General features: G+C 32.8%; 1 protein-coding gene and 1 long non-coding RNA gene across 3 annotated transcripts in view; one reads left to right on the top strand and one right to left on the bottom strand.

Annotated features, from left to right (window-relative positions):
* LOC106677681 (uncharacterized) overlaps positions 1-13,723 on the bottom strand; it is a 24,840-nt gene that overhangs the window by 1,627 nt on the left and 9,490 nt on the right. The window contains exon 3 of the long non-coding RNA XR_010843962.1: positions 10,895-11,368. This is a non-coding gene — a long non-coding RNA (uncharacterized lncRNA). The remainder of the gene's footprint in view (positions 1-10,894; positions 11,369-13,723) is intronic.
* The window catches only part of LOC106677680 (alanine aminotransferase 1), a 16,116-nt gene continuing 8,308 nt past the window's right edge, over positions 5,916-13,723 (top strand). Inside the window, exons 1-4 of one of the 2 annotated variants that reach the window (XM_014415741.3) lie at positions 5,916-6,124; positions 9,598-9,796; positions 11,671-11,801; positions 13,409-13,522. In XM_014415741.3, coding sequence (XP_014271227.1) covers positions 5,924-6,124; positions 9,598-9,796; positions 11,671-11,801; positions 13,409-13,522 — 645 coding nt within the window. In that variant the 5' untranslated portion in view covers positions 5,916-5,923. Of the gene's footprint in view, positions 6,125-9,312; positions 9,466-9,597; positions 9,797-11,670; positions 11,802-13,408; positions 13,523-13,723 lie in introns of those variants that run through there. The other variant, XM_067049474.1, reaches the window with a different exon arrangement.

The following is a 13,723-nucleotide window of genomic DNA, read 5'->3' as shown; positions in this document are numbered from 1 at the left end:
AAAGGATGGAGTTTTACATGCCCCTGACTTCATCTTCCACCGTAAATGTCTTAGGTTGGTTGCTTTTCTTCCATTTTTGTTAAGAAATTACAATGGCGTCAGTCTTCACCGAGTGTACTCCAATGCCTATGTCCTTGAGGGCATTTATGATGGTGCCAGACGCTGTTTGGGCTAGTTCGAGTCTCCGACAAGGTCTGGCGCTATATGGTGGCGTAGACACCAATGTTGTCCATTTACTGCTACCACTGTTCCCTTGTGCTTCAACGCGACGAAAGGTGGCATGAAGACAACAAATACGATTGGGCCCAGTACCGAGCCTTGAGGCACTCTGCATGTAGTGGGGACTGGGGTGGAGTAGTTCTCGCCGACTCGTACGACGAATGATCTTCCGCTAAGATAACTTTCAACCAATCGGCATGGAGTAGCGGAAAACTTGTATTTCTCCAGTCGACAAATTAAGAGTGGGTATGATACACTCTCAAAGGCTCGGCTGCAGTTCAAAGAGAAGGCTGTGGCTCTGTTCTTCCACATGTACTCTATGGTACACTCCTGTAGCTTGACCAAGTGGTGTTCGCAGTTTACTCCTCTTTGTAATCCAGTTTGCTTCGTGGTATTATCTTCTATTCGCTGCAGGGCTGCATCAGATGATGGTGAATCAGCCGAAAATAAATATTTTGCTTATGTGCGATAGGAGGCTGATAGGACGATAGTGCTCTGTCGAGTCACCTTTCTTTCCCGGCTTGAGTAGCGGTACTACGACTGTTTGTTTCCAGGCAGTGGGAAATTACGAAATCCGCAGGCACGAGTTGAATATGTTCAACAAGAAGGCCTTACCCTTTCTGGGGAGCTTCTTCAACAGTTCGTACGTTGTTCCATCCTGTCAGGACACCTTGGTCCCTTTAGTCCAACGTAGCACCGACTCAAGCTGACTGAAACTAGAAAAGACGGGCTACTCTATGGGACTCGATAGTTGTTCAAGAGGAGGAGAAGAGGCATTATCAGTTCGCTCAGCATCCTTCACTGCATAGCTTGTGGCCAGGAGTTCGGCCTGTTCCCCAGGTGTCAACAGGTAGGTCTCGGAAGTTAGAAGTACCATTCTTCTTTTTCGTGACGAATGTCCTTACTAACTTCTGTCACGTACGCATTTAAGTCAAAAATATATACACAATCCGAACACTAATACTACATTTTATGTCGAGAGTGGAAAAAGAAATTAAGTTAAACAATGAAGAATCCTAATTTTTTACAATGTCTCTATAATACAAATATTGACTTGTTATCTTCATGTAAAAGCAAAACAAACTACAAGAGCCTCCATAATCTATGGATTTATTCTACTTATCAACAGATAAAGGTTTTAGTTTACAGCCCACCTATGTCCCTGCTACGATTTTTTTTAAATTCTTATATTTGCTTAAGAATCAAATATCAGGAAGAATGACTACTACCATCCAAATTTATGTTGGTGTACTCTAATAGGCTTTTACACATAATTTGTCAATTTTATTTTTGTTAATAAAAATCACATCATATTATTAATAACAGCCCAGTATTGGATCTTGGACACAAATCTAAGGGTGCTTGTGGTGCATCAACAGGATGGGTCTAATTAGCTTTGTTTTATAACTGCTAATAGGTGAATGTTTGTGATCTCCGTAATTTCATTAATTAAAGAATTTCCCCTAACTTCGTACTAAATAATAAATCTAGTTTAAGATAGTATATTTTTTAAATTCTATTGATTCGGCGTAAATACATTGTTTCAAATCTTGTTAATTAAGTTTAGCTGTTTGTTAATTTTTTATTAACATAGGACAATTATATATTTATCAAAACTTTATGTATTTAGGTAATTAAATTAAAAACTCAATGATTAAAATTCTAGAACGAAGGTTGAATTTCTAGGTTATGTATTACTATTTTTTCCATCCACCACCCACCCAGCTCGCTCATACGTTTCCTTTCATTTCGCCTGTCTTTACTTTCTTCCTTTTAGTTATGGAGTAAATGGAATGTAATAGCCGATAAAAGTCTAAAGACCAAAAGCTTGTGAACTCGGCCGTTCGTCGATTCCTTTGCTTAACAAGCATTTGTACAAGGCATAGAATTGCGGCCAATAGCAAACGTGTAGATTCGGCATTATGGTAACAAAAATATCATTCTGAACTGTCATATAAGTACGTACTTATGAGTTAAAATTTTTTTTTCTGTAAATAATAAAAACCCAACTAAATAAAACCAATAAACTAACAATAACATAAAATAACGAATTCTACTATCTACAAAAAATGGATTCATTGTTGAATGATAACAGCATTTACCTTAAGGGGCCAATCGTATTGACAGAAACAAAAAAATTGACGTTCAGTCCTAAGGTTTAGACTGATTGTCTACGGAAACAATCCTATCATTCAAAATTGAATGAGGGTTACTTAAAATAACATTCACCTCCTCCCCACATTTTCTCGGAAACATTTCACTTTAAATTTTTTAATGATCAGATTGTAGAATTTTCTATATAATCCATCTAGCTTAACCATAACGTCTGAATATCCAGTTTTAATATTACTTGGTATGTTCCAACTACCACTTTTTAATGTCAAAAACTGTATGGGCATGCGCAGTACAAGTTTTCCTCATTCCAAAACCCATGCTCCATACAGTTTTTGACAGTCAAAAGTGGTAGTTGGAACATAAATGTGTCAATTCTAATGACCGTTTAGTTCTATTAATGCAGTGGTTCCCAACGGCATTCCGCGGACCATAAATTGTCTGCGAGAACCTTAAGATAGGCCGCAGAAGGATCCTGCAACAAATATTTTTGTGAAGATTTATCTAATTTAAGAGCTATTTTATTATTGATGTTTTTGTGACAGCTGAAAGGTTTTAGCAGTGGTCCGGTATAGCAATTATTAAACAAAATAAATATATAATTGATAATTATACTAATCCCAGAAATGATGGTTTGATTAAAATTGCATTAGCCAGAAAAAATATGATAGACCAATCATTAACGGACCAACAGGCAGTCTATCAAAATTCCTAATACCTTCATTAAATTGTTTAAACATTCTCAATTGGATTCTTAGAGTACTAATACATACATGGCATTGTATTAACTCCTCAATAAAAAAAACAAACAAACTTGACTTTGATAATACCTAGCAATTTGACATTGTTAATACCTAAGAAATGAAAGTGGTGGTATTAGATAATAATGTTTAAGCTTCCTTTTTAGAGATTTGATCAACTATGGCCCCCTCAATGTAGATGGTTGTACTTACCAGGATGTTTAATAAGGAATGTAAATTGCAAAAATTAAGCTCAACTACATTAATAAAATGAACCCAAATACTTTAACTAAATAAACCTTTTTTTTTTTTAATCTACAACAACATAATTACTTCTTAAGTTACTCTACCACAGCCATTATAAAGTATATGTTGATTATACCTTATCGGTAGTATAGTATTGTTTATGCTTTGTTAATTTATAAAATACTAATGGTTTATCAGTATTGTTTGCATTAAAACGAAGTGCAGGTGCTCGTCCTAAAAATGTACGGGTAAACACTAGATTGAAGTCGATACGGAAAACGGTGTTCGTTAACAAAGGTGGGTAGTACATTCAAAGCACCTTTAGTTACTTTATTTTTATTGACTATTGGAATTGTTATTAATATCTATAAACAGCCCAGTGATCAAGTTACATGCACTACAGAAAAAAAAATAACAATAGAACTCAACTGTATTGACATGTTCATCAATATGTGATTTTCTTTCGCTTGTGTTTTGAGCAATAATTGCAATGAACGATTTCTCCCTCAGTTGTAAAAACTGCTTTCTTTCTTGTTACTGTAAGGGTCAATCCAAGAATTCAACTTTGAACTTAATGACCTATGTATGTTTTGCATTATAAAAATAATAACATTAGAACTCTTAAGGAAAGTATAAAAACAAACTTAGCTTGAAGAAGAGTTTTATGCTAAAAACAAACACGATAGAGAAATGGAAAAATGCATACCTTATGTTAAAAGTGAATTATTGAAGGTATGGTTTGTTAATTTGTCGTATACTAATTGAATGCATCGTTTCATTTTAATTTATTACTCCTTTTTATTCAACTGAAATAGTCGAAATACGTAAATATATGCATTTATCATCAAATATGCATTATAAAACTTGGCTAATTGCATCTGGGTACACTGATTCGTTGAGATTTTTGATGTGGTTAAAAAAAAAAAAAAAACACGCAAGCAAAATATTCTATCGGATAAAAAATCCTTGGTTATAGCCCAGACTAATAATTTTCCTCAGTCTTCTTCATTACAATCAAGGAGAGAGTCTTCCTCCAGAATTGGTTAGAACTTTACCTGTCACCAAAGTGCCAACTGAACTGCAATCTCCTTCGTATTTCCACTTTTTTCCATTTCTTCAAGTTGCCTTTTACACGATTCATTGCCTGGTAGAACAACGATGAGACCGAAAGGAGTACTGAATTGTTTCATTTGATACATCGACGGCATTGGTCACCAACCCGAAGAACCATGTGTACCACTAAGGCTGACTTTGGTTTTTGGGTCATCCCCACTAACTCAGAAACATTTTAGAAATAGGTTACTCAAAAATACATTTAGTCAGAAGTAGTTTTTTTTTGTAAACCAGTGAAATTTGGACCTGAACTCTTATGATTTTCGAGTGTAAATCGACAGACGTTACTTCATACGTATGCCTCGCAGCGAAGCGGAGCTTGAGTAAATGAGATTGGCAGTTCTGAACTAATATTCATAAAAAACAAAGTAAAGGCAACAAATGAAGAAATTAACATTTTCTACTTTGATAATATATGATAAACCTTTACCAGTTTGCAATATATAAATTACACGACTTAAATTCCATTACGCATACATTTCTTATAATTTTTTCTTAAAAACTGGCACATGTTAAAAAGTTGGTTGGAAAAGCGGCAAATCATTCACAATACATTGATTTAATAAATTTAGTTTTAAGAGACCCTAATATATTAGTATAGAAAATAAAAAATATTCAAAACAAATATACAAAAACTTATGAAAATATAATAAAGTACAACATAAATGAATAAATAAATATATATTTAAAAGGTTTATATAATTCCCCGGTAAAATAGCATTATGTAAGATGTGCCACTATTCAAGTAAAGCAGCGATATGCTAGAATAAAACTTCTTGTATTTTTATTTTGTTAGTTTATAATTATTAATTTTATCGTCTATTTATCGAAACAAGTATACATACCAAGATATCAAATTATGTTGTCATTCTGATCCGTTAATTATGTAAGGAAAAGATGGTTGGGGTATAATGAGTGAACATCACAAATAAATAAAAGTTATTTATTTGTGTCAAACGTTTTGGCCAGATTTTTAGGTCTTCACAAGGGCGTCTGATGCAAGCTTGCAAGCAAAAGTCATTCATTTTGCACTGTTACTTATTTTAAATAATTATTAGGTAGACAAATCTCAATTAAATTTGAGCCTTAAAAAGACTAGGCGTCTCATAATTAAATCTAATTTTATTTAATTAATAAAAGAAAGAAGTTCTTGGACTCAAGGGGATCTGAAAGCTTAGCCATTAAAAACTGAACATCGAAAATTTGATAATATATCAATACTTTTCTTACCTTGTAAATTAAAGAAATAATATGGCTAATTTAAAAAATAATAATAAAATTATAAATAAATGACATTAAAATATAACAAAACCACGCGAACTTATGAAGGTAAAATCCTCTAGAATAATCTCAATGCGAATTTTTTTTACTGGTAAAATCAGATTAGTAGTTGAGCTTTAGATAAAGTTGTGTTATCGGCAGATGATTGTGAAAATCTATAAAGTGAGGGATCAAACCTGCGGCAGTTGGCTTTATCAGCTGGGAAAGGGTTAATGGGAGGTGTTGTTACCAGACCTTATCTATCCCGCGTACGTTCTCAGTGGTCGATCATCAGTCACAGCAAATTGTCAAGTATGTCCTGTTCGAAATGTCTTACCATAGACAATATGAATTCTGGTATAAAGGAAATGGAATACGCGGTCCGAGGACCTCTAGTTGTCCGGGCAGCAGAAATAGAAAAAGAGCTAAATGAGGTATTTATAAATTCAGCTTCAAGTACACTCCCAACTCGCTTACGCATCCTTCTTGAAGAAGTGGTTACATTGAGCAGGGTTACCCCCAAAAAGTTGGGAATGCTTTTAAGTAACAATATAGGTCATCCTAAGAATTCATGGGAACCATTTGTTGCAACATCCTTTCCTACAAAACAAAATTCATAAAAATCAAATCATTTTTAGCAAAAATGCAGCGCATTAGAATCCGTTTTAGTTTATTATTTCCAACAATAAAACTTTATAATCGACTAAGGTAAAAATAATCAATTACCGTCAAAATACAAGGTCTTATGTTAAAAAAAACGTACGCATGTAATCATGTATTAGATCAGTCTGGGCTTAGTCTTTGAGATGTGGTTGGATTTCCAACGTTTTAAGTTACTGCACTTCTAACTTCTGGTTGCTCAGAGTGGAACTTAATAAAACGTTTTTTGATGAAATCATCAATCGATTCCACGGGTAATGTGTATGCCGTTTTTCAATTTCAAGCGCTTTTTAAACAATTTAAATTTTGAGATTTAGCTGAAAAACTTAAATAATGTTTTTTTTAAAAAGTATTTAATTTTTTTTTTGGCCTAATCTCAAATTTTTCAATTCTAAACATTAATTTATAATTGTAAAACTAAGATATCCAAATAGTTAAACTCAGTAAAAGTATATATAATAAATTTCATGTACTGTATATAAATGATGTACTAATTTCTTTTAATGAAGGGTACGGAATAAAAAACTCTAAATATTTAATTATTTTTAAAAAATAAATAATAATTATTAGGTTCGAGTCATAAGTAAATTCAGTTTTTTTTATCAGAAATATATTTTATTCTCATTAAATAACAAAATTATATTAATTTATTATGTATTCACTTTTACTACCTATAACCTTCTTCCATCTTCCTGGCATTTTATCAATTCCTTCCTTGTAAAATGTGGACTCGAAGAAGTTTTCCACAGACTTGCTCTTGATTGAAGGTTTTTCCATTCAAGAACTCTTTTTAGAAATTTAAAAAAAAACAAAAACAGTTTTACGTAACTTTTGTGCCCCATGAGTTGATGTCATGATGAAAACGGGTTAAGGGAGCCTGTTTTTCTTTCATCGATAATGAATATTAAGAAGGCCGCGGAAATTTGATCTTCTGGAAAGGTGTAGTCTATATTTTGTGTCAGTCTGTTGGTGACGGAGCTCAACAGGTTTGTTGATTCAAATAATTTAGGTACTTGTTCTCATCCGAGTCTGAGTCTGTGTGTCTGCCACCTTTGCAGCCGTCCTGTCAGTGTCAGTGTCCTAAATAATGGATTTGTACAGTACTGGAGGCTGTCAAAAAATGTGATATGTCCCCTCGATATGAATTCTGTCAGCCGGTAGTTCGAATGTCATATGTATGTGGTCCTTCTTTCCTCTATGAAGTGATATATGTCGATTTTCTTTATATACATTCTTATATAATTATATTTATTATTATTATATTATTTATTATTATAAGATTATATTTTCTTTACGTCATATATAGGTTTAATGTAAAAGTAAAAGAGTGATATAAGCAGACGATATTTGTCAATAATGATGGGGAGAGAGAGTACAAATATTGGATTGAGTGAGTATAAATACATCAATTATAATAAAATATATTTTGTTTGAATGTAATAATTTGTATCCAAATTAAGTCTTAAAACATTCTTTAAAAGTCCAACGTTTCGGCTAATTCGTCCATTCTCAAGTACAATCTATTAAATAACAGTTTTTATCATACATTCAATTTTAACAAACAACATTATTACTAATAAATTAGTATAACTTAAATATAAATTTACACTTCAACATAACAATAATTTAAAAACTTTTTGAAGACTATTCTGCTCAGGTCATCAATTTCAGTCCAATCACCCGTTGAAACAATTAAACAAGCCGGAATCATTCTAATTTATTAATAAGCATGTCTAAGCTTCCGGTTAGTCGAATTCAGCAAAAAATGCTCTCACGCCCCAGGTACATATGTAATTTGAGTTTCGTATGACTTTTTGTTTTTAAGCTTGACTGTTCATAAACAGACATAAAGACCAATTTGCGAGACTAGGTTTTTCGGATTCAAGGAACCTCAAAACATGTATTTCCGTCGAAAACTCGAATTCGAAATTTTTCACGATCGCAATACTATATATTTCATACATTGGTTAGTGAAATTAAAAATTTTCAAATAGCTAGATGTCATGTTACGGTTGGCATGGTGAAATAAAAACAATGGCTATATCTGCGTAGACAATGGGTGTTGAAAAATAAAAGACTAGCAATATGTTATACGAGTGGGCTTGGTTTTGTTAAGGTGACTGTTTGGTTTTTGAACACGTTACGATTGTTCAATATGAAGTGATGATAGTTTAGGCCCTGTGTCTTGACTATTGGTATCGAAATATCACCTTATAAGAGATGTGATCGTTATATGTATTGCTTTGCTAAATTATGGCATCTTACTTCAATAGACGTTCATTAACACTAGAAGTGTGGATATAGTGCAGTGCGTGACAACGTTTCTTCAGCCCGCCCTGGATAGGAAAGTGGTGGTAGGGGTCATCTTCATACTTCTGGGGAAGGTGAGACGGTGACCAGAAAAGAAATATCGGATAACCTTGTGTTCTGCTAGGAATACGTGGGGTTCGAACTAAACTTTATTTTTTTTTTATTTTATATTCCTCTTTTGTGTAATAATGTAAATTTAGTTAATAAGGTTAAGCATTTAAGTTAAGGTTAAGTCAATCTATAAGTTTTAATTGTTTTATTAATTGATAAAATATTTTTTTCCTTTTTCAATCTGTGAACATATATTTCTTCTTATTATTTAACTTTTGTATATATAGTTCTGCTGTTCTTTCTTATGCAAGTACACTGCTTTCACTTGTTGATTTGCCTATATTGCTTTTTTGTTTTGTTCACTTAAGATAACGATAATTTAACAGGTGGGAGGTAACACCCCTTGGTGAAAACAGAAATGTTAGCTACATGTAAAGTTATTCGCCAGTGGTCCTAATTCGATAATTGTTTATATAGCGGTATATTGTAGTTATATTGTGGGCATATTGTTTTGGGGTTTTCGTTATTTCCAATGGAAAAAATAACGTGGCGCCTAAGGAGCAATTTATTCTTTATTGTTTGGTCTTTTTTTTTCCTTTTGCGATTATATTTATTTATTTTTTTCCTTCAACTCACCCCCTTCTCCGCTGAGCGTGAGCAAGTATAAACGATAAATATATAACTAAAGTCAAAAATAAATAAGTCAAAATTTGCGGTTATAGTAATCAGCATGACATCCAGGCAAGTTATAAAGGTAAATTGAACTCTAGTGTTTGATATTCCATTAAAAAAAGTAATAAAACTTTACATATTATAGGATACATTTTTTTCTTTCCCCATTATACTTGTTGATTGTAATAAAAAAAAAACCAATACCTTTTGACAGGGAAAGGAGAAACCATTTGACAGGGTCATTCGGGCTAATATTGGTGATTGCCATGCTGTTGGTCAAAGCCCTATCACTTTTATTCGTCAAGTTTTGGCTCTAGTTTTGTATCCTGAGTTATTATCTGACCCTACATTTCCCAAGGATGCTAAAGAGCGAGCCCGAACCATTCTCAAGGAATGTGAAGGATCATCTATTGGTAAGAAAATTTAGTCCATTTTGATTCTGTCTTCCATAAAATCTATATTAACTATTCAAACATGAAGATAGAGCTACAATATATTCCGTATCTACAATTAATTTTTTATATAAATATTTTTCACCATTTTTATTATTAAAATCAACAAAAAGTTTTGGCGGATTTACGCCTCCAGGACCCGTCGAATGAGAAAAATTACTGAAATAAAATTGTTTTAAAATTATATTTTTGTTGAAAATATTTCTTTTCAATAAAAATTCCATTGTTAAGTACGCTGGAGAAGGAATGGGAGAGGTTGCATAGTCCTCCTCATTACCCAAAAGAACTGCATTGAACATAACTAAGAATAAGTGTTATAAGTTTTGGAATTTCAAAATTTAGCGAAACAGAGGGGTTGCCAATCGAGTCCTGAACTTTTCTCTATCTTTTTATATAATATATAAAATATTTCCAATAAATGGCAGTCAGTATTTTATACTGACTCCCATGTATTGGGAATATTGAGATGAAAAAGAATTAATTTATATATATACTGTGGAATATTAATAACTAATCATTGCCAACTCACATAATGCTTGTATTGTCACTCAAAAGAAGATTTATTAAAAAAATTTACTATTGTACCAAATTTTTTTGTAATATACCTAACAAAGGTCGCTGCTGTCTTTTCAGCATCCTTTCATCCTTTGCAAGTATTGGTATAAAACATAATTTGGATTTTAGATTGAACATAAGCCACCATTACACTTTTGGCCTCTGCTACAGTTTTCTGTCTCTCTCCAGTCTATTTTTAAAATCCTTACCCATACCCTCGGAATGAAAATTTTTGTATTTATGAGTAAGGCTATTATCATCATCAACCTTTATAGTTGATGAAATTACGTTATATGATTTATTGTATGTTGACTTTTTTTTTTAGTTGCATATATTTATTCAACAAACATTTTGACTATATACATTCTTTTAGTCAATTCTTATCGGTTTCCTCAGAAGCTTTGACCTCGGAGGCGGGCCTGATTTTTTTTTTTAATTTGAACGTTATCCTATATAACTTAAGGTTGGAAAGATAAGGAAAGGTTACTATATACTATAACTTACCAACTTCTTCCCTTAGATTGCCAGGTCAGGGATTAAAATGGTGAATTGCGTGTTTCTCCTGAGATCCTCCAAGCTTCCATAGAGGCCTCTACACCATGGAAACAGCCACATCAGCCTCCTTTGCTCGGAAAACAGCTTGTACGTTCGGAGTGCTAGGTATTTTTCTCACCTCCACCTCATCCTCTACACTCGCAAAGAGGACTGAAATAGGTGGGCTCTGAGACAGGTAGGTCCCATTCGTAAGCGAAAAATAAGGATCAGTTCTCGTCCAGTGAGTTGTGGATTGCTTCTCCGGGATCGTGGTGTGGGTGTCTCCTAATCCATCATTGCTTAGTGGTGGCTTTATTTCATCGAGGCTGAGGTCCCAGTCGAAAGGCCTCCTCCTTCCAGGATGACTTTCCAATGTATGATCTTCAGGCTTCTAAGTTCCTGGGCACGTTTTCTCAGGCCTTTTTCCCAATTCGACTTGAGAGTCTGCAACAATGATGCTACATAAATTAAGAAGGTTAACAACTTATCCTGATGAGAGTGGGAAAGTCGAAATTTCTTACAAAGGTCCGCTACGAAATAAAATTTATCTCGCCCAACTAGATTCGTATCGGCAACCACTTCTGACATGAAAATGCTAAGTTTGTGACAACACAATTCGTCATCTACTGTCTCTGATATGATGATAAATAAATACAAACTTTAACACATAGTTCAGATAGTTTAGTCGTGTAAATCGTGATGTTTTTATCATTATTTTTTTTTTTAATCGAAACAAATATTTTTAGGCTCATATCCTGATCCTCTGGGCATTGAGATCATCAGAAGGCATTGTGCTGAATATATAAAAAACCGAGATGGTTTTCCTGCAGATTGGCAGAACATCATACTGGGAAATGGTGCTTCCGATGCCATTAAGGTTAGAAGAAGAATATTTTTTCTGTATCTCTTGGCTTAACTTTAACCCAAATATAAATGCACTGCTCAATAATTAAATAAACCAGTACTAATCTTTATTACTAAAGATAAATGATTTATATGTAGCAAAAATGTTCAAAATATATCTTTAGTTATACAGAAAAATCCTCAAATATGCAGTGAAACCCACAATAATATACAGTTAAATGTTAAATTTAACTTCTTTTAATACATCAAAAGGCAGCATTATAATATATTATTGCTTTATTCATGGATTGTAATTATAATTTGTATTATAAAGAAGGAACATCAGCTAAATTCAAGAACAAATTGTTATACCGAGCTGTTTTGTAATTCGGGCAAAGGTCTACTGAAATTTCATTTGATAAATTTTGGCTGATTTCATGTTTTTTGGTGTGCTGAAGCCGAAAATGAACTTCATTTGTTTCTAACACATACTTTCTTTTTTCAAATTTGATTTGTTTTTGGATGTATAATGACATAAAAATATAGCCAATTATAATAAATGTATTTAAATATATAAAAAATCACAAAATATCGGCTTTCATATTGAAATCCTTACAAATTTTCTATACAAAAAGAAAGATTAGTTTTTAGCGTCCTCAAAAACATTTGAATACAAATTTTTATGAAAAGCAAAAAATATTTTACCTGCCTGGTTCAAACAATACATTTGACAAAAACGTATGAGGGGCGACATCTACTAAAAATTGTTTTAGTTTGTTATGATAAATTATTGAAGACTAACTTGGCAATTTGTCAATTTGAATTACTAATTACCAATTAGTTACTACTTTTGTGTTCTTAGAAAAAAATAAAACCTTAAGAAATATTGTATATGTATTATGACCATAAATAATAAAATAAGAGGTTTCCAACAGTACAGCTTGAGGGAGCCGATACGTATGCTACGATAGGCAGCGCTTCATTTTGATCTTAAAGAGTTTTATCATTTTTGAAAGGAAAAGTGAGGATAAAATTTAGAGATATTTAGCTTTGGGTTCTTTATATGTTAATTATGATTATATGTTTTTAATCCAGTTTTAATCTCTAAATGAATTTCCTGTTAGTTGGTTAATAGATGAATAAAATAATCATTTGTGAATGGGGTAGGTTCCCTAATTAAGTTAAGACTTAATCCACTAAGGTGGAGACGTCTTCGCTGTCGCGGTCAAGAGTCTGGTGGTTACTTGTCCAGGCTGATTGTCGGCGAAATGGTTAATACCACGTATTTTCTTTCGATCACCCGTTTTCTGCGTGTATCTCCTACTGAGGATGGCCAGAAAAAAATTGTCAATAGGTTGTGGTAGTAGTGGTCATGCAGGTTCTGGCATGCATAGCGCAGTTGTATCAATTCCAGGCGCGACATCTTCGATACTGCATGAAAAAAGCAAAGGAGTTATTAAAGAATGAGACCCTTAAACTTCACTTTGTATAAATTTAAAAAATGGGAAATGTAAATTCGACAGCTTTTACTAAAAATATATGTCCAGAAAGTACGGAGGGAACGACCAAGGATAGTACCTTATTTTAATGCCTTGTCTCTTTGTTGTTACCATTTTGGTATATCTTTATTTATTTTTGCAGGCTGTTATGAATTTATTCGTTGGTAATATAAATGGGAAGAAAGCAGGTGTGATGGTGCCAATCCCTCAATACCCTCTCTTTTCTGCTACCATCAGCCAGTTCAATATGCATTTAGTAAGTTAAATATTCAAAGTCTGATTTATAATAAATATTGAAATATAACTTGGTAGAAAGTTATCAAATTTCCTTTTTATTATTATTTTTATATGATATCTCCTGGTATTTCAGCATTCTTATGAATAGTTCCTTACTTTAAAATATTCTTGAAATGTTCTAAATAAATCATCACTGTATAGTTCAGATATATATATATTA

The sequence above is a fragment of the Halyomorpha halys genome, unplaced genomic scaffold, assembly GCF_000696795.3.
Source record: "Halyomorpha halys isolate HHAL.00 unplaced genomic scaffold, Hhal_1.1 Scaffold106.1, whole genome shotgun sequence".
NCBI classification, from domain to species: domain Eukaryota; kingdom Metazoa; phylum Arthropoda; class Insecta; order Hemiptera; family Pentatomidae; genus Halyomorpha; species Halyomorpha halys.
This window is presented reverse-complemented; position numbering and strand designations above follow the sequence as displayed.